This window comes from Lampetra fluviatilis, chromosome 43, assembly GCF_964198595.1.
Source record: "Lampetra fluviatilis chromosome 43, kcLamFluv1.1, whole genome shotgun sequence".
NCBI lineage: Eukaryota > Metazoa > Chordata > Hyperoartia > Petromyzontiformes > Petromyzontidae > Lampetra > Lampetra fluviatilis.
Genome location: NC_136317.1, coordinates 7,426,540 through 7,447,621, shown reverse-complemented (window position 1 = coordinate 7,447,621; position 21,082 = coordinate 7,426,540). Strand labels below are relative to the sequence as shown.

The window sequence follows — 21,082 nt, the reverse complement described above, 5'->3', positions numbered from 1 at the left end:
TATAGGCTAGGGAAGGAGAGTAACTGGGTAGCTGTAGGCTAGGGAAGGGGAGTAAGGAGAAGAGAGCCGGAGGCTGTACCTCCCTAGGTTGTGTGGTTGGGCTGTTCCCCCAGTGAGTCCGGAGGACTAGTGTTATTGGAATAAAAGCGTGTGGCCTCTACGAAGTCTCTGCCTCATTCAAGAATACTACAACTGGTGTTAGAAGCGGCCAACGAACCTCGCCAACATGGAAACAAGACAGAAAGCGCTCACCAGGGGCCAGGAGAAGGACGTCGAGGGCGACGCTGAGCCGGAGTCGGGAGCGCCATTTCCGGGGGACGGGTCTGCAGGGGCGGGCTCGGGTTCTCCGGGGCCCTCCAGGAGTCCGCCGACGTCGGGATGGGCGATCCAGTCGGCCCATGCCCGGCTGGCCGATCTCCTCCATGCCGCTGCCTCCATCCTCGACGAGCTCACGCTGGGGGGAGCGGGAGCACCGGGTGGAGAACCAGGCCGGAGGATGGGACGGGTTCCCGCCGAGAAACGCGCCATTCCCGCGCAAAATTTTGACATCGCCTCCGGAGGGGGAAACGTCACTTCCGCTGGGAATGCGGCCGCCGGAGATGACGTCACTTCCGCCGGGGGGGTCACCGCTTCCGGGGGAAATGACGTCACCCGCCCAGGAGGTCATGGGGCACAGGTGACTCGCGTCACATCCGGCATCGGCGGCCTTACATCGGGAGAAGCAGAGTTTTCGGGTAGGTGCCCGCCGATTTGGTCGGATATTTTGCCGCCGGAAGATGCTTCAAATACTGCACTTGGGACGCTGCTGTCTTCAAGGGGGGACTACATCCCGGCGCTGCAACAGCGCTTGCCTTCGCTGCAGGTTTTCGCGGCAAAGGGGGGGGACTGGGCTGCTTTTTCACGCCGTTTCGTGGCAAATGCCGAGACGGCTGGGTGGTCTGCCGACATCGCTCTCCGAGCCCTGCCTTCCACCTTGGACGACGTGGCCTTGGCCACGTTCCTCCTTATTCCACGGAGGGAGCGCTCCACCTTGCAGGAGGCCCTCAATCGGATGGCCTTAGTGTATGGACCTCCATCCGAAACAAGACATCGTTTCGCCAGTCGGAGGAGGGAGGCGGATGAGACACCCCTCGCCTATCAGAGTGCACTGATGGCGTTGGCTCAAGCGGCCTATCCTCGAATGGACGATGTGGGCCTGGACTCCATAGTGCTTGAGAAGTTGCTGCTGCTGGCTCGGGAACTGAGGATTGCCGTCCACGTCAAAGATGAAGCTAACCTTTCCTCGCTGGGGGCGGCACATTACTTACACACAGAGTTGCTCCTCCAGCGGGATGGGCAGGTGGCGGCGTGCGCCGCTGCAAGAGTTGACGAGGTCCCGGATACCCAGGCCTTCGCGTCGCAGCGGGCCGCCAGTTGGAGGGGGGCCGACCGGCCTCGCCAAGGGGAAACCCGGAGGAGACACGGATCCCCGCGGGCGTGGGCTCGCGTCACGTGCTACAACTGTGGCCAGCTGGGTCACCTGGCATCGGGTTGCCCAGCACCCCGGCGCCGAGCTCCGGGTCGTCCACCATCGTCCGCCCGTCCACCGGCCGCTCCACAAGAACCCCAGGCATGTCGCGACACCTCACGCACACGGTCCCTGCCCGCATCTCATACACCGCATACACCGCCAATCGGCGCGCCACTAAATCGCGTTGCGTTGAGGGGGGGGGAGCGGAACGCGGCTGATGTTCGGGGGCCACTTCGCGCTGTTCAGTGGTCCGAGTTGGCCCACAGGGTCGTGGCCGCGGCGACGGGCTCGTCGGTTATTCTCGGGGATATTGAGGGAATTCAATTTCGATTGCTGGTCGATACGGGAGCTTCGGCTACTATAATTTCAGACCTCATATACAACGTGTTACCAAAGAGATGTCAGGCACTCACCCCGTTCTCCGTCCCTTGCTTTGCGGCGAATGGGGGTTCCCTGGGGATTATTGGCCAAATAACTGCACAAATTTGTATTGGCGACATTAAATTATCTGGTCCCGTTTTGGTTTCCGATGCCTTGGCCGTTCCCTGTTTGTTGGGTACGGACTTCTTGGGGAGGATGCCCATCAAAATTTTAATTGACAAAGGCTGCATCGAGCTTCCTTCGGGCCGCCGGATGGCGTTTCTGCCCTCACCAAACCGGCTGCGCACAGCTTGCACGACTGTTCCGGCTATGGCGTCTGAAACCGTGCGGATTCCGCCGGGTGCGCAGATGCTAATACCGCTTCAGTTACGCAAACCACTGGAGGCAGACGCTACGTCGGGGGTTTTGTTGTCTCCTTCCAATACGACCGAGCGAGGGTTGGACCTGGTGGGTGCACAAACGCTTGTGCCTAGAGATGGACAGCCCTTCATTCAGGTGCTGAATGCGGGGTTGCGGACGAAGGTCGTGCACCGAGGGGCTGTCATTGCACATGCGTCGCTGCCGCTGCACACTGACTCCGTCGCGGCTCATGTCGGTGAGGCACCGGCGTTCGGGACGCAGGTGGGTGTCGATGAGGCATGGATGGATTCTCTCTGTTCAGGGGCTGAAAATATTTCAGAGTCACAAAGATTAAAGCTGCGCATGTTGCTTCGTGAATTTCCCGATGTTTTTAGCAAACACAAATTCGATGTTGGGTGCACTAATCTATTGAAACACCACATTGATACGGGAGATTCCGCTCCCATTCGGCAAAATCCGTTCCGATTGAGTCCGGCAGAGAAGGAACATGTCCGGTTGGCAGTGAATGACATGCTTGCCGCTGACATTGTGGCTCCCTCCAACAGCCCATGGGGTGCGCCGATTGTGCTTGTTAAAAAACATGATGGCAGTTTGAGGTTTTGTGTGGATTTTCGGAAGCTTAACAAGGTTTCGCTGGCGGACGCGTATCCGCTCCCTCGCATGGACGAGTCGCTCGATGCCTTGGCGGGGGCACGGTATTTTTCAACCTTGGACCTTTTGTCGGGGTTTTGGCAACTGCCCTTGGATGACGCTTCCAAACCTAAGACCGCGTTTCGTACGCCACAGGGCCTTTATCAGTTCAATCGGTTGCCCATGGGATTGCACTCAGCTCCAGCGACGTTCCAGAGATTGATGGAACTGGTCCTCGCTGGCCTGCAGTGGGACTCTTGTCTTATATATCTGGACGACGTGATTATTTTCAGCCGTACGTTTGAGGAACATCTGGACAGACTGCGGGCTGTATTTCTCAGAGTGCGATCGGCTAACCTTAAATTTAAGCCTCAGAAATGTTTTCTGTTGCGTGAATCGGTGCGGTACCTCGGCCACGTTGTCAGTTCTACGGGTATAGCCACCGATCCTGCTAAAACTGACTGTGTAAGAACGTGGCCCACGCCCACGTCTGTGGGGGAAGTCCGCAGCTTTATAGGCTTTGCGTCCTATTACCGCCGGTTTGTTGAGGGGTTTGCGACGATCGCCAAACCCCTTCATGCTCTGACGGCTAAGGGGGCTAAATTCCATTGGGGGGAAGAGGAAGACAGGGCGTTCATGGCGCTTCGCGATGCCCTTGTCCGAGCTCCTCCCTTATGCTATCCCGATTTCACATTGCCCTTCATCCTGGACACCGATGCCAGCAATACCGGCATCGGCGCGGTGCTTTCGCAGGTGGTCAACGGGGTCGAACGGGTCGTTGCCTACGGCAGTAGAGTCCTGTCTCCGGCAGAACAACGTTATTGCGTCACCCGCCGTGAACTGCTCGCGATTGTCGTGTTTGTTCAACAATATCGACCGTACCTATACGGTAGGCATTTTACGGTTCGTTCAGATCACGCCGCGCTACAGTATGCGTTGAAAATAGACCAGCCGTCCGGCCAGCTGTCACGTTGGCTTGAGGTCCTACAGGACTACACGTTCACGGTGGTGTACCGGAAGGGGACACAACATTCAAACGCGGATGGCTTGTCACGCCTCCCTCCGGGTGATGGGTGCGCGTGTTTTATGGGCTCGGGGAGATGCAAATCGGCCACGAGTACCGCTCCGGCTTCCCCCTTGGCGGCGGCAGCAGGGGTGGTCGATGGGGAACCTGTCACCGAGGGGGACTCACAGGTGTTGGTCGCTCGCGACTCGCTCCTCGATCTGCCTCTGGACGAATGGGGACGGTGCCAGATGGAAGACAATTCCCTCCTCAGGTTACGCCGTCGTGCGGAGAGAGGGGGAGATTGTCAGGGAAGGGTAGGTACTGTCAGCTTGCGGGAGGGTCTCCTCATGTCATGGGACGCCAGCTCGGGGCGTTACAAAATCGTCGTCCCCACCGCTCTGCGGGGCAGGGCCGTGTGGGCGGCGCACGAACGCATCCTGCATTTGGGTATTCACAAAACGCTCGCTACACTGCAATTGGATTTTTTTTGGCCGGGAATGGCGCGCGATGTCGCCGACCTTTTGAATAGTTGCACGCAGTGTGCGCGGCGGAAACACCCGGCTAGGGCGGCTTGCCCACCCCTTCAGTCCATTCAGGTGTCCCGGGTTAACGAGCTGGTGGCCCTTGACATTCTGGGTCCCTTCCCTGTCACCGCTCGGGGTAATAAGTACCTGCTGGTTGGGGTTGAATATTTCACCCGTTGGCCTATGGCCTGGCCCCTCCCCAACCAGTCGGCGGCAGCCATTGCGGAGGCGTTTCTCCAGGGCTACGTCCTGGATAAGGGCGCCCCGGAACGGCTGCTAACCGACCAGGGAAAGAACTTTTCGTCCAATCTTCTGCGGGAGGTTTGTGACCTTTTGTGCACGCAGAAGGTCCGGACTTCCCCCTACCACCCGCAGACCGATGGTATGGTCGAACGTCTACACCGGACCATTACCTCTATGTTGTGTCATCAGGTAGACGACACACAGTTGGATTGGGACCTGAGGATTCCCGGAGTTCTGGCCGCATATAGGTTGGCGCCTCACGCGGCCACGGGCTATTCGCCCTTCTACTTAATGTACGGCAGGGATGTCGACCCCCCCATGGAGGTGCAATTGCGGGTCCAGTCGGCGGCGTCTCGCTCGAAACTGTCCGAACACGCTCAGTTCAATATTCGGAAGTTGGTCGAGGCGAGGGTGGCCGCGCAGGAAAATTCCAGGGCAAGGCAACGGGCCAATGAGCGTCTGTATGATCGCCGGGTTACGGGGTATAAATGGGCGGTAGGGGATAAGGCGTGGCTGCACTGCCCGCAGGTGCCGCTGTCAACGTCATCGAAATTGCTGCGGCCCTGGCGGGGGCCGGTCGACATTATTCGGGTCGTTCGGGACCAGTGTGTTAGGGTCGCGTGCGGACGGCGTTCTTGGTACGTGCACCCCTCGCGCCTGAAGCCCTATGTCACACCACGCACTCACACATCTTCATCTCGCAGGGGCCGGCCGCGTGACGTGTCCGGCAGGTTGGGGGAAGGGCCTCGCGACCCCCTTGTTGTTCCGACACCCCCTGCCACTCTTTCGGATGCTGCAGGTGTGAGTCCACCTAGGGTGGCCTCACCGGAGGAGCGGGAAGCGAGCCGGCCGCCTGTCCAGCAGGAAGACGGCTCGCGGGCTTTGTCCCCGGGGCCTCGGGACGTGCCGGACGCCCGTCATTTGGGCCCTCCTGACCCTCCGCAAGGAACGCTGGCCTCTGGCGATGGACCCGCCACACGGACTCGTTCGAAGGGTCTCAGGTTCTCCTGAGACCTGTCGCAGACACACTGCCTCCTCGCGGAGCCTGGGTGTTCGAGTCACCTTGTTCGTTGGTGTGGTGTGTCCGCGGTGTTCTTGTGTACAGGGGGGTTGGGGTAAATTATTGGGGACGGTTGTGGTTGCTGTTCTGTTGTTGTTACTGTTGTGTTGAGGCTCACGCATTGTTCTTGTCGTGTTCAGAATTCCTGGTTCGCGAGTTAGGGTTGGGATGTGGATAGTGATGCAGCCGGGACGGCTGCGTGCTGTGTAGGGGGGGGTGATGTCGTGGTCAAGGTTGACACCAAGGTTGACACAGGTCACACAAGCTAGGGGAGAGGTACGTACTGGTCTGGACCGGTCCGGACCGGCAGGGACGAGAGGTGGTTGGAACCGCTCTGAGGGGAGGGGGCTGGCGAGAGCCAGGGCCCCGAGACACCCCCGCCCCTCAGAGGGAGGAGATATAAGACGGCTCCCGGAGAGCGGAGGGGGTCAATCTCAGGAGAAGCTGAAGGAGGTGCGGCCGGAGATCCTGGACCCCCAAGCCTCGAGGATGCCGCCCCGCTGGGACTGAGTGGGCTGAGTAGCTATAGGCTAGGGAAGGAGAGTAACTGGGTAGCTGTAGGCTAGGGAAGGGGAGTAAGGAGAAGAGAGCCGGAGGTTGTACCTCCCTAGGTTGTGTGGTTGGGCTGTTCCCCCAGTGAGTCCGGAGGACTAGTGTTATTGGAATAAAAGCGTGTGGCCTCTACGAAGTCTCTGCCTCATTCAAGAATACTACACTTGTAAGGTCCGGGGCCCTGTGTGGCTCAGAGGCTGGATCTTGGGACCCGGGGGCCGGACGTCCGTGTGAGGACCGGGCAGCGGGACCCAGTGGTCGTAACCCATACCCAAGCTGGGGTGGGTCTAGAGGTTCCCCCGGATGCTACGGGGCTGGAATGCCCGTGTGTGTGTAGCCGGGTGGAACGTGTAGCTTGAGCTGTAGTAACCACACGTGTCGGGTGGAACGTGTAGCGTGAGCTGTAATAACCACACGTGTCGGGTGGAACGTGTAGCGTGAGCTGTAGTGACCACACGTGTTATTGTGGCAACCAAGTGTTAATAAAGTGTGTTACCCGTCAAGTGGTCTCCCGCCGTAGTTTACTATACTACATATGCACCTGGAGATCTCTGCTCGAGGCACACAGCTGGGAAACATCACAATGATTACGAATGAAAGGTGACCGAAGTCACAATATTGAACACGTATAACCCGTAAAAACAAAGTTTTTCACTATAAATCCTTTATATGCGTGGCGGCTAGAGTCCTCTCGTCCTCTGGCTTGAGATGGCTGCCACCTATGGGTCAGATGATTGCATGCCACCATTAAGCAATTGGTAATTAAATATAATATTTTTGTCTTAAAAAGTGTAAAATTTTGGAAAAAAATTTCACGACCATTGTCACGCACAACGAGTCTGTGTGCAAAATGTCAGCTCGATTGGATCACGGGAAGTGGGTTAAAAAACGACCGAAAGATTTGCACGGTCGTAAGCGCGCAAGTGAACTTAATATAAAGGATTTAATAATATATTTGCCTGTGGAGGACGCAGGGATCGATCCCGCGACCTTTGGCATGGGAAGCGAGGGCGCTACCAACTGCACTACTCCGCCACGGCCTGTGGAGGTGTCACGCTCTGGGCTCCTACACTGTGACGTTCAGCCAAAGCCATGAATGAGTTCTCTTTGAATAAATGTAAAATAAATGTTTCTTGCCTAAAAAGTGTAAAATTTAGGAAAAATTTTTCACGAACATTAATTGTCACGCACAACGAGTCTGTGTGGAAAATGTCAACTCGATTGGATCACGGGAAGTGGGTTAAAAAACGACCGAAAGATTTGTACGGTCATAAGCACGCAAGCAAGCAAGTGAACTTAATATAAAGGATTTAATAAAGGATTTAAAATTATATTTGCCTGTGGAGGACGCGGGGATCGATCCTGCGACCTTTGGCATGGGAAGCGAGGGCGCTACCAACTGCGCTACTCCGCCAGGGCCTGTGGAGGTGTCACGCTCTGGGCTCCTACACTGTGACGTTCAGCCAAAGCCATGAATGAGTTCTATTTGAATAAATGTAAAAAAAAATATTCGCCTGTGGAGGACGCGGGGATCGATCCCGCGACCTTTGGCATGGGAAGCGAGGGCGCTACCAACTGCGCTACTCCGCCACGGCCTGCGGAGGTGTCACGCTCTGGGCTCCTACACTGTGACGTTCAGCCAAAGCCATGAATGAGTTCTATTTGAATAAATGTAAAAGAATTTTTTTTTGCCTAAAAAGTGTAAAATTTTGGAAAAAATGTTTCACGAACATTAATTATCACGCACAACGAGTCTGTGTGGAAAATGTCAGCTCGATTGGATCACGGGAAGTGGGTTAAAAAACGACCGAAAGATTTACACTGTCGTAAGCAAGCAAGCAAGCGAACTTAATATAAAGGATTTAAAAAGGTGTGGAATGTTTGTTGCAACAACAAAAAACAATGTGGCAGTTTAATGAGTCCTGCAGGAAACGCAAAATCGTGCCAGCAGCGTCTGTAATGCACGCGGGTTCTCATTTCGGTAAGTTCGCGATGAATGTTGATGACGCCGAAGGATAAATGGGTTGAATAATGCGGTTCTGGCACGTGAATTGGTATGGGTTCCGGAGTCTGACCAAGGGGAAGGTTTCAGACATTTTGTTGCTGAAGGCTGAAAGTCGAGAGGCCGCGCTCTGGTGGCGCCACTGCTCAGAGCCCCATTTCCACTCGATGTGCAGCCGCATGGTGCCAATCCCAGTGCGGTGTCTGAGGGGCTAGAGTGCGAGATCTGTCTGGATTTCAGGGACATTAGGCAACTACTCAAATGGCCCAGCCTTCCCCTACCCCTCATCCCATTCACCAACACCGATTTACCACAGTGGTGAAGGATGGTCAATCATCAATTTAAATGTCTTTTGTTTAACCAGATGCGATGAAAAATCCAAGAGACCAGGATAAAGTCTAATTTGGAAGTGACCTAGATCAGCTAAATAACAATAATAATAATTAAAGTACAGAATAAAGCAAACAGTAATCTCACCAGAAACAACTGCGTCATTCACCAACACCGATTTACCACAGTGGTGAAGTATGGTGAATCAACACCACACGAATCAAAACATTAGAAAAGTGAAATGTATTTTATTTAACCAGATGAGATGAAAACTCCAAGAACCCAGGATAAAGTCTCATTTGCAAGTGACCTGGATCACCGAAATGTTCTTGTCAATGAAAGTACTGAATAAATAAAATAGAAATCTGACCAAAACAATTTCGTCACGAGAAATCCAAAATACATTGCACTAAAATAAATGTTGAATGCGTTACTTGTCGCCTGAATCGGCTCAAGTAGATTAATTTTGAAGCTATCGTGACTCGCATTGGATTTGTGATCAAGTTTCCCGGCAAGAACGGTGAGTGGCGTCTTCACAACAATAGTGAACATCACAGAAAAAGTCAAACTCAGCCACCCTCCTCCTTCTCATTATCAATCATCATTGTCACTGCATCCATCATCACCATTACCCCGCACGCATAAGGGATTCGTCTGAATGAGCGGACGCGCGGGATTGGTCAGATTTGCACACGGAGACTCGATGAGTCATGTGACGTGACTAAAGCAGGTCGATACGATGATGATTGACATCCACAGCACAGGTGCAGACAATGATCAGTGACGTCACCAACACAGGTGAATGCGGTAATTGGTGACGTCGCCAGCATAGGTGAGTATTTAAGCCCCACGCGAGAGGACTTTTGTGGTCGCTGGTGGTCTTTACATCCTGGTGAGTGCCGTTTCTTGGCGTCTTGAATGCGGCGGGACCCCGTGGAGACGGCATCCGTGGATTTGTCGCGTTGGTTCGAGATCGAGGCAGCTGCTCAAGTCTGGGTCCTGATTTGTTTAAAAAAGCCACTTAATCTCGCGGCTGTCTCCAGAAAGAAATATTCGTATTCTGTGGAGGGTTGCTCCTTTGAGTTAACCTGTGTAGATTGTATACGCGTGTGTAATGTGAGCGGTAGTGTAGCGGTTGGCGTGCTGGGATCATGAACTCGGTGACCCGAGTGCAGGTATTGGCCGAGTATCACGAAGTATTCTTCACCAGTCCTGGGCCTTGCTTTGGTCGACTTGGCCGCCAAATGAGACGGTGTGGTTGTGAACTTTTCTAAAAGGACAAAGGTGGACGGGCGTAGTGCTGGCCAACCACCTCGTGTGGTGTGCTGGCCTTGAATAGATTCTCACAAGTCTAAAGGCGATATGCGGGTGATTGTGGTTTTTGTTTTTGTTTTTTGTTTCCTTCATCGTTGTAATGAGGTACGTGTTCATTTAAAGAACCTCGTGATGCCTTCGTCTGCTGCCGCCATGGAGGATTTGAGCGCTGTCATGGACATCTTCGTGCGCGAGTTCTGCGCCAGCTGTGAAGGAGGCGCGGGGAGCATCTCCATGAGGAAGCACGTGCTGCAGAAACTGCTCGTGAAGCACATGCGGCCCTACCTGGCGGTGGGTTTCCAGCGGGCTTCGCGCGGCGGCACTGCGCACGGGTTTCTTGAGCAGTTCGCGTCACCGACTGCGTCTCATCGCACAGCTGTTCGGCCCTGAGATCGCGCACTGTGGGAGCCCAACGGCCTGTAGCCGCGAAGGCTCGAGCCGGCGCTCGAGTCCGTTGCTCGAGCGCGTGTAGCCACTGCTAGGGGTTGATTTTGACGGCTTTTAATGGCCACCATCGCACGTTGATTGTTGCTCGTACAGCACTGAGCAGAGATATTGGTGTATTGCCTGTAACAAACTGTCACTACTGCAGGGCGCCTGCCACCCGGCTGAAGTGCGCAAGATCATGGGGGATCTTCATGAGAACCAAGGCGCCAGCGTGGACTTCCAAGCGTTCATGGCCACGTGGACGCGGATTCTCGTGGCCGGCCATGCTCCGTTCCATGAGCGCGTGTTCCTCACCAAGGGGCCCCGTGGCACGCCCATTGTTGCTGATGAACCAAAATAAATGCCTTTAAAATATGAATAAAATCTCTGGCAAACTGGTTGTTCCTGGTCTTGTTGAATCGGCGAGCAGTGGTTGTGGCTGGCTCTTTTCTTGATGCAAATTTGGTTACGGGCAATGGCGGTGGGCTTAATGGTACTCCCTAGGTTTGTTGGCCACAAAGAGCAACGAGCATGTATTATTCTCACAGATGTTTGGCAAAATCGGCCTATGTACTGTTTCAAAATAGGTCTGTCTTGGGTAGCACTTAACACCCATTTGCTCTCCGAAAACAGGTACATCCCTGAAATGTATTTTATTCCAGACAAATAGGTGTAACGTTTCCGTTTAAGATGTATGGGATCTTGGAAAGAAAATGCAACATAAAAATTTCCAGTCTCACGCCTGGCGAGTGATTTAAATGGAAGGTTTTCTTCCGGTGTGCTCATTGAGGCTAAACCTGTGAATTGATGTGAAAACGCGAGAATCTGCAGTGCATGCCCCCAAAGCTGAGCTCGTGGTAAACGAGCTGAAAAAGTCACGTATCAGGTCGCTATGCAAATGCAGCACCAGTCCGGCAGAATCCCTTCCGGCTGAGTCCTGCCGAGAAGGAACACGTTCAATCGGCCGTCAATGACATGCTGACGGCCGACATCATTTCACCCTCATCCAGTCCGTGGGGAGCACCTATCGTTCTGGTTAAAAAGCAAGACAGGTCCTTGCGATTTTGTGTAGATTTCCGTCGCCTGAATAAAATCTCCGTGGCCGACGCGTATCCGCTCCCCAGAATGGACGAGTCCCTGGACGCATTGTCCGGGACGCGGTATTTTTCTACACTTGACTTACTGTCGGGATTCTGGCAGCTGCCACTCGACGATGAGTCTAAACCTAAGACAGCATTCCGGACCCCAGGGGGCCTGTTCCAGTTTAATCGGTTGCCCATGGGACTCCGCTCCCGCGACGTTTCAGCGCCTTATGGAATTGGTTTTGTCGGGTCTGCAATGGGATACTTGCTTAATTTATCTTGACAATGTCATTGTTTTCAGTAAAACCTTTGAGGAACACTTCCAGCGATTAAGAGGGGTGTTCTTGCGGATGCGTTCGGCTAAGTTAAAGTTTAAACCGGCGAAATGCCACCTTCTGCGGAAATCCGTAAGGTACTTGGGCCACATTGTCGCTTCTTCGGGGATCTCCACCGATCCCGCGAAGACGAATTGTGTCAGTTCATGGCCAACGCCCATGTCGGTTTCTGAGGTCCGCAGCTTCATTGGTTTTGCGTCATACTACCGCCGATTCGTGGAGCATTTCGCCACCATTGCCAAACCCTTGCACGCTCTAACAGCCAAAGGAGTCAGGTTTCGATGGGGGCCAGAGGAGGAGGCCGCGTTCTGCTCCCTTCGGGACGCCTTGGTGGGTGCCCCGCCCTTACGTTACCCTGACTTTACGAGTCCCTTCTTGCTGGATACTGATGCTAGTAACACGGGCATTGGGGGGGTGCTCTCACAGGTCGTTGGGGGAGTTGAACGGGTGGTCGCCTATGGTAGCAGGGTTTTGTCGCCTGCGGAACAGCGCTACTGCATCACCCGTCGCGAGTTGCTGACTATTGTTTTTTTTGTGCAGCAATTTCGACCTTATCTCTATGGCCGTCATTTTACGGTCCGGACGGACCACGCGGCGCTTCAGTATTCATTGAGGGTCGCCCAACCCTCGGGCCAATTGTCACGGTGGTTGGAAGTCCTCCAGGACTATCAATTTACGACCACTTACCGTAAGGGGTTGCGCCACTCCAACGCGGATGCCCTGTCGCGGTTGTTGCCTAGTCCTGAATGTGCGTGCTTGATAGGGTCGGCGGGCTGTAAACCGCCAGGTGCTGTGCCCGAGAGTGAGTTGGTCGCGGCCATGAATGCGCCGATGGTTGACGTTCCCGCTACCCCTGCGGGCGGGGACTCGCTACTCTCACTGTCTCTCGTTGAGTGGGGCCGACTCCAGATGGCTGACAGCTCCCTGCTCGCGTTGCGTCGTAGGGCGGGGGTCCCGAGGAGGGTCGAACACGGGCTGGCTCCTGGCTGCTCAAGCAGGGCCTGCTAATGAGGTGGGACAATATGTCCCGGCGGCACGCACTCGTCGTGCCTTCCGCTATGCGGGGCAAAGTTGTTTTGGCCGCACACGAACGCCTCTTACATCTGGGGGTAAACAAAACGCTTGCTCTGCTCCAGCGTGACTATTATTGGCCGGGGATGGGGAGCGATGTGGTCAATATACTGAAGGGGTGTGTGAATTGCGCCAAACGGAAACCACCGCCCGTTGCGCCAAATCCACCGCTGCAGTCTATTCAGGTCTCGCGCACCAACGAGCTCGTTGCGCTGGATATTTTGGGGCCTTTTCCTGTCACGCCTAGGGGTAACAAGTACCTGTTGGTTGGTGTGGAATACTTTACCCGATGGCCTATGGCGTGGCCACTCGCCAACCAGTCAGCGGCGGCCGTGGCGGACGCTTATGTCCAAGGCTACGTCTTGGACAAGGGGGCTCCCGAACGCTTGCTGACCGACCAGGGAAAGAATTTTTCGAGTAAATTGCTGCAGGAGGTGTGCGACCTTTTGGGTACTAAAAAGGTGCGTACCTCCCCGTACCACCCACAGACTGACGGGATGGTGGAGCGACTCCACAGGACTTTAACCTCCATGTTGTGCCAGCAGGTGTGCGAGGCACAGGTTGACTGGGACTTGCAGGTCCCGGGGGTCCTCGCCGCGTATAGAATGGCCCCCCATGCAGCTACGGGGTTTTCCCCATTTTATCTGATGTATGGTCGAGAGGCCGATCCGCCCATGGAGACTCAGCTGGGACTTTCCGTGCCACGGCCTAATTCCAAATTGGCCGACCATATTAAATTTAACATTGCTAAACTCGCCGAGGCACGGGAGGCCGCATGGCTTAATTCGAGATCTCGGCAAGTCGCCAACGAGCGCTTGCCAGCACAGAAGGTGTCCGTGCACGATTGGAAACCGGGCGATAGGGCCTGGCTGCACTGCCCTCATGCACCTTTGGCTACGGCGCCTAAATTGTTGAGGTCATGGCGGGGACCCGTGGAGGTCGTGCGGGTTGCACGCCCCCAGTGTGTTCAGATAAAATGGGGAAAGCGCCGGTGGTACGTTCACCCCTCCCCACTGAAACCGTTCTCGCCACCATATGGTTTTCCTTTGTGTCGTGATGACCGAGCATGTGATGTGACCGACGACCCGGAGAGGGAAATTTCTTCGCCTGATCCTCACATGTTTTCGCCTGATCCGCTCCCAGGTGTCTTGGAACTGACGGCTGCCGACCACCGGCGACCGGATCCCCGCAGCACGGCCGGTTTTTCCAGGCCCGAACCGTGCCTTCCCGGGCTGCCAGAGGCACCGGACGGTCGACAGCGTCTCGTCCCGTACGACGGACCGGCCAGGCGGACTCGCGCTAGGTCGTGCAACTTTTCCTGACCGAATAAATGGGGTGGGGATGCGGGCCGACGTGGCCGGAGCGTCTCGTCACTACGTTTCCCGTCCGCTCGACCGCTTTATCACCCATTCAAGGAGCGTGCGGAAGGCGGATCGGTAGTCAAGGAGACACTGGACACGTTTTTTTTTTCGGAATAACTTTTATTGTGTTGCTCGTCGGTTTGTACATAGGTTGTTGTTGTGTTGTGTTGTGTTGTTGTTGTGTTACGGGGCACACTTGGGGAGTGGGGTTTTTTGTTGTTGTTTTGTTGTTGTTTGTCAGCCGGGCTTGCTGCGAGCTATGTGGGGGGGGGGGGTGATGTAGTGGTGATACGCGCTGGCAGTAGGGATTGTGGGGTAGCACGTGGTGATTGGCTGTGTGTTGGTGACGCGCTGACGGTGAGGGATCGTAGGTCAGCGCGGGGTCATGGGTTATGTGATGGTGATTGGCTATGTGTTGGTGACGCGCGCTGACAGTGATGGATCATGTGGCAGCGCGTGGTGATTGATTATGTGCGCTGACACAAGCTGGAAGAAGGGATCGTGTGGCAGCGCGTGATGATTGGTCGACTAGGGTGGGTGCTCACATCGCGGTCCGCATAGGCTCCGTCTCCTTGAGTGGAGGGCTATATAAGGTGGTGCGCGCGGGCGCTCGGGGAGTTGTTGGTGACCAGTGAAGACGGAAGACGGAGGAGGAAGAGATAGGGCCCTGAGACACCTAGTCCCGCTGTCCTTGTAAGGTCCGGGGCCCTGTGTGGCTCAGAGGCTGGATCTTGGGACCCGGGGGCCGGACGTCCGTGTGAGGACCGGGCAGCGGGACCCAGTGGTCGTAACCCATACCCAAGCTGGGGTGGGTCTAGAGGTTCCCCCGGATGCTACGGGGCTGGAATGCCCGTGTGTGTGTAGCCGGGTGGAACGTGTAGCTTGAGCTGTAGTAACCACACGTGTCGGGTGGAACGTGTAGCGTGAGCTGTAATAACCACACGTGTCGGGTGGAACGTGTAGCGTGAGCTGTAGTGACCACACGTGTTATTGTGGCAACCAAGTGTTAATAAAGTGTGTTACCCGTCAAGTGGTCTCCCGCCGTAGTTTACTATACTACATATGCACCTGGAGATCTCTGCTCGAGGCACACAGCTGGGAAACATCACAATGATTACGAATGAAAGGTGACCGAAGTCACAATATTGAACACGTATAACCCGTAAAAACAAAGTTTTTCACTATAAATCCTTTATATGCGTGGCGGCTAGAGTCCTCTCGTCCTCTGGCTTGAGATGGCTGCCACCTATGGGTCAGATGATTGCATGCCACCATTAAGCAATTGGTAATTAAATATAATATTTTTGTCTTAAAAAGTGTAAAATTTTGGAAAAAATTTTCACGACCATTGTCACGCACAACGAGTCTGTGTGCAAAATGTCAGCTCGATTGGATCACGGGATGTGGGTTAAAAAACGACCGAAAGATTTGCACGGTCGTAAGCGCGCAAGTGAACTTAATATAAAGGATTTAAAAATATATTCGCCTGTGGAGGACGCGGGGATCGATCCTGCGACCTTTGGCATGGGAAGCGAGGGCGCTACCAACTGCGCTACTCCGCCACGGCCTGTGGAGGTGTCACGCTCTGGGCTACTACACTGTGACGTTCAGCCAAAGCCATGAATGAGTTCTATTTGAATAAATGTAAAAGAAATTATTCGCCTGTGGAGGACGCGGGGATCGATCCCGCGACCTTCGGCATGGGAAGCGAGGGCGCTACCAACTGCGCTACTCCGCCACGGCCTGCGGAGGTGTCACGCTCTGTGCTCCTACACTGTGACGTTCAGCCAAAGCCATGAATGAGTTCTATTTGAATAAATGTAAAAGAAAATTTTTTGGCCTAAAAAGTGTAAAATTTTGGAAAAAATGTTTCACGAACATTAATTGTCACGCACAACGAGTCTGTGTGGAAAATGTCAGCTCGATTGGATCACGGGAAGTGGATTAAAAAACGACCGAAAGATTTACACGGTCGTAAGCAAGCAAGCAAGCGAACTTAATATAAAGGATTTAAAAAGGTGTGGAATGTTTGTTGCAACAACAAAAAACAATGTGGCAGTTTAATGAGTCCTGCAGGAAACGCAAAATCGTGCTAGCAGCGTCTGTAATGCACGCGGGGTTCTCATTTCGGTAAGTTCGCGATGAATGTTGATGACGCCGAAGGATAAATGGGTTGAATAATGCGGTTCTGGCACGTGAATTGGTATGGGTTCCGGAGTCTGACCAAGGGGAAGGTTTCAGTCATTTTGTTGCTGAAGGCTGAAAGTCGAGAGGCCGCGCTCTGGTGGCGCCACTGCTCAGAGCCCCATTTCCACTCGATGTGCAGCCGCATGGTGCCAATCCCAGTGCGGTGTCTGAGGGGCTAGAGTGCGAGATCTGTCTGGATTTCAGGGACATTAGGCAACTACTCAAATGGCCCAGCCTTCCCCTACCCCTCATCCCATTCACCAACACCGATTTACCACAGTGGTGAAGGATGGTCAATCATCAATTTAAATGTCTTTTGTGTAACCAGATGCGATGAAAAATCCAAGAGACCAGGATAAAGTCTAATTTGGAAGTGACCTAGATCAGCTAAATAACAATAATAATAATTAAAGTACAGAATAAAGCAAACAGTAATCTCACCAGAAACAACTGCGTCATTCACCAACACCGATTTACCACAGTGGTGAAGTATGGTGAATCAACACCACACGAATCAAAACATTAGAAAAGTGAAATGTATTTTATTTAACCAGATGAGATGAAAACTCCAAGAACCCAGGATAAAGTCTCATTTGCAAGTGACCTGGATCACCGAAATGTTCTTGTCAATGAAAGTACTGAATAAATAAAATAGAAATCTGACCAAAACAATTTCGTCACGAGAAATCCAAAATACATTGCACTAAAATAAATGTTGAATGCGTTACTTGTCGCCTGAATCGGCTCAAGTAGATTAATTTAGAAGCTATCGTGACTCGCATTGGATTTGTGATCAAGTTTCCCGGCAAGAACGGTGAGTGGCGTCTTCACAACAATAGTGAACATCACAGAAAAAGTCAAACTCAGCCACCCTCCTCCTTCTCATTATCAATCATCATTGTCACTGCATCCATCATCACCATTACCCCGCACGCATAAGGGATTCGTCTGAATGAGCGGACGCGCGGGATTGGTCAGATTTGCACACGGAGACTCGATGAGTCATGTGACGTGACTAAAGCAGGTCGATACGATGATGATTGACATCCACAGCACAGGTGCAGACAATGATCAGTGACGTCACCAACACAGGTGAATGCGGTAATTGGTGACGTCGCCAGCATAGGTGAGTATTTAAGCCCCACGCGAGAGGACTTTTGTGGTCGCTGGTGGTCTTTACATCCTGGTGAGTGCCGTTTCTTGGCGTCGTGAATGCGGCGGGACCCCGTGGAGACGGCATCCGTGGATTTGTCGCGTTGGTTCGAGATCGAGGCAGCTGCTCAAGTCTGGGTCCTGATTTGTTTAAAAAAGCCACTTAATCTCGCGGCTGTCTCCAGAAAGAAATATTCGTATTCTGTGGAGGGTTGCTCCTTTGAGTTAACCTGTGTAGATTGTATACGCGTGTGTAATGTGAGCGGTAGTGTAGCGGTTGGCGTGCTGGGATCATGAACTCGGTGACCCGAGTGCAGGTATTGGCCGAGTATCACGAAGTATTCTTCACCAGTCCTGGGCCTTCCTTTGGTCGACTTGGCCGCCAAATGAGACGGTGTGGTTGTGAACTTTTCTAAAAGGACAAAGGTGGACGGGCGTAGTGCTGGCCAACCACCTTCGTGTGGTGTGCTGGCCTTGAATAGATTCTCACAAGTCTAAAGGCGATATGCGGGTGATTGTGGTTTTTGTTTTTTGTTTCCTTCATCGTTGTAATGAGGTACGTGTTCATTTAAAGAACCTCGTGATGCCTTCGTCTGCTGCCGCCATGGAGGATTTGAGCGCTGTCATGGACATCTTCGTGCGCGAGTTCTGCGCCAGCTGTGAAGGAGGCGCGGGGAGCATCTCCATGAGGAAGCACGTGCTGCAGAAACTGCTCGTGAAGCACATGCGGCCCTACCTGGCGGTGGGTTTCCAGCGGGCTTCGCGCGGCGGCACTGCGCACGGGTTTCTTGAGCAGTTCGCGTCGCAGACTGCGTCTCATCGCACAGCTGTTCGGCCCTGAGATCGCGCACTGTGGGAGCCCAACGGCCTGTAGCCGCGAAGGCTCGAGCCGGCGCTCGAGTCCGTTGCTCGAGCGCGTGTAGCCACTGCTAGGGGTTGATTTTGACGGCTTTTAATGGCCACCATCGCACGTTGATTGTTGCTCCTACAGCACTGAGCAGAGTTATTGGTGTATTGCCTGTAACAAACTGTCACTACTGCAGGGCGCCTGCCACCCGGATGAAGTGCGCAAGATCATGGGGGATCTTCATGAGAACCAAGGCGCCAGCGTGGACTTCCAAGCGTTCATGGCCACGTGGACGCGGATTCTCGTTGCCGGCCATGCCCCGTTCCATGAGCGCGTGTTCCTCACCAAGGGGCCCCGTGGCACGCCCATTGTTGCTGATGAACCAAAATAAATGCCTTTAAAATATGAATAAAATCTCTGGCAAACTGGTTGTTCCTGGTCTTGGTGAATCGTGCGTGTGAAGTTGAATCGGCGAGCAGTGGTTGTGGCTGGCTCTTTTCTTGATGCAAATTTGGTTACGGGCAATGGCGGTGGGCTTAATGGTACTCCCTAGGTTTGTTGGCCACAAAGAGCAACGAGCATGTATTATCCTCACAGATGTTTGGCAAAATCGGCCTGTGTACTGTTTCAAAATAGGTCTGTCTTGGGTGGCACTTAACACCCATTTGCTCTCCGAAAACAGGTACATCCCTGAAATGTATTTTATTCCAGACAAATAGGTGTAACGTTTCCGTTTAAGATGTATGGGATCTTGGAAAGAAAATGCAACATAAAAATTTCCAGTCTCACGCCTGGCGAGTGATTTAAATGGAAGGTTTTCTTCCGGTGTGCTCATTGAGGCTAAACCTGTGAATTGATGTGAAAACGCGAGAATCTGCAGTGAATGCCCCCAAAGCTGAGCTCGTGGTAAACGAGCTGAAAAAGTCGCGTATCAGGTCGCTATGCAAATGCAGCACCAGTCCGGCAGAATCCCTTCCGGCTGAGTCCTGCCGAGAAGGAACACGTTCAATCGGCCGTCAATGACATGCTGACGGCCGACATCATTTCACCCTCATCCAGTCCGTGGGGAGCACCTATCGTTCTGGTTAAAAAGCAAGACAGGTCCTTGCGATTTTGTGTAGATTTCCGTCGCCTGAATAAAATCTCCGTGGCCGACGCGTATCCGCTCCCCAGAATGGACGAGTCCCTGGACGCATTGTCCGGGACGCGGTATTTTTCTACACTTGACTTACTGTCGGGATTCTGGCAGCTGCCACTCGACGATGAGTCTAAACCTAAGACAGCATTCCGGACCCCAGGGGGCCTGTTCAGTTTAATCGGTTGCCCATGGGACTCCACTCCGCTCCCGCGACGTTTCAGCGCCTTATGGAATTGGTTTTGTCGGGTCTGCAATGGGATACTTGCTTAATTTATCTTGACAATGTCATTGTTTTCAGTAAAACCTTTGAGGAACACCTCCAGCGATTAAGAGGGGTGTTCTTGCGGATGCGTTCGGCTAAGTTAAAGTTTAAACCGGCGAAATGCCACCTGCGGAAATCTGTAAGGTACTTGGGCCACATTGTCGATTCTTCGGGGATCTCCAGCGATTCTTCGGGGATCTCCAGCGATCCCGCGAAGACGAACTGTGTCAGTTCATGGCCAACGCCCATGTCGGTTTCTGAGGTCCGCAGCTTCATTGGTTTTGCGTCATACTACCGCCGATTCGTGGAGCATTTCGCCACCATTGCCAAACCCTTGCACGCTCTAACAGCCAAAGGAGTCAGGTTTCGATGGGGGCCAGAGGAGGAGGCCGCTTTCTGCTCCCTTCAGGACGCCTTGGTGGGTGCCCCGCCCTTACGTTACCCTGACTTTACGAGTCCCTTCTTGCTGGATACTGATGCTAGTAACACGGGCATTGGGGGGGTGCTCTCACAGGTCGTTGGGGGAGTTGAACGGGTGGTCGCCTATGGTAGCAGGGTTTTGTCGCCTGCGGAACAGCGCTACTGCATCACCCGTCGCGAGTTGCTGACTATTGTTTTTTTTGTGCAGCAATTTCGACCTTATCTCTATGGCCGTCATTTTACGGTCCGGACGGACCACGCGGCGCTTCAGTATTCATTGAGGGTCGCCCAACCCTCGGGCCAATTGTCACGGTGGTTGGAAGTCCTCCAGGACTATCAATTTATGACCACTTACCGTAAGGGGTTGCGCCACTCCAACGCGGATGCCCTGTCGCGGTTGTCGCCTAGTCCTGAATGTGCGTGCTTGATAGGGTCGGCGGGCTGTAAACCGCCAGGTGCTGTGCCCGAGAGTGAGTTGGTCGCGGCCATGAATACGCCGATGGTTGACGTTCCCGCTACCCCTGCGGGCGGGGACTCGCTACTCTCACTGTCTCTCGTTGAGTGGGGCCGACTCCAGATGGCTGACAGCTCCCTGCTCGCGTTGCGTCGTAGGCCGGGAGTCCTGAGGAAGGGTCGAACACGGGCTGGCTCCTGGCTGCTCAAGCAGGGCCTGCTAATGAGGTGGGACAATATGTCCCGGCGGCACGCACTCGTCGTGCCTTCCGCTATGCGGGGCAAAGTTGTTTTGGCCGCACACGAACGCCTCTTACATCTGGGGGTAAACAAAACGCTTGCTCTGCTCCAGCGTGACTATTATTGGCCGGGGATGGGGAGCGATGTGGTCAATATACTGAAGGGGTGTGTGAATTGCGCCAAACGGAAACCACCG

General features: G+C 53.8%; 1 protein-coding gene across 2 annotated transcripts; it reads left to right on the top strand.

Annotated features, from left to right (window-relative positions):
• Positions 1-17,538: 17,538 nt before the first annotated feature.
• Positions 17,539-18,806, top strand: LOC144946947 (uncharacterized). 2 transcript variants are annotated; one of them, XM_078876016.1, is made up of 3 exons: positions 17,539-17,560; positions 18,101-18,268; positions 18,570-18,806. In XM_078876016.1, the coding sequence occupies exons 2-3, from the start codon at positions 18,110-18,112 to the stop codon at positions 18,762-18,764; spliced, it is 354 nt and encodes a 117-aa protein (XP_078732142.1). In that variant the 5' UTR covers positions 17,539-17,560; positions 18,101-18,109; the 3' UTR covers positions 18,765-18,806. The 2 variants fall into 2 exon arrangements, with proteins under 2 accessions (XP_078732142.1, XP_078732140.1); XM_078876014.1 differs by having other exon boundaries at positions 17,542-17,560; positions 18,083-18,268.
• The last annotated feature ends 2,276 nt before the right edge of the window (positions 18,807-21,082 follow it).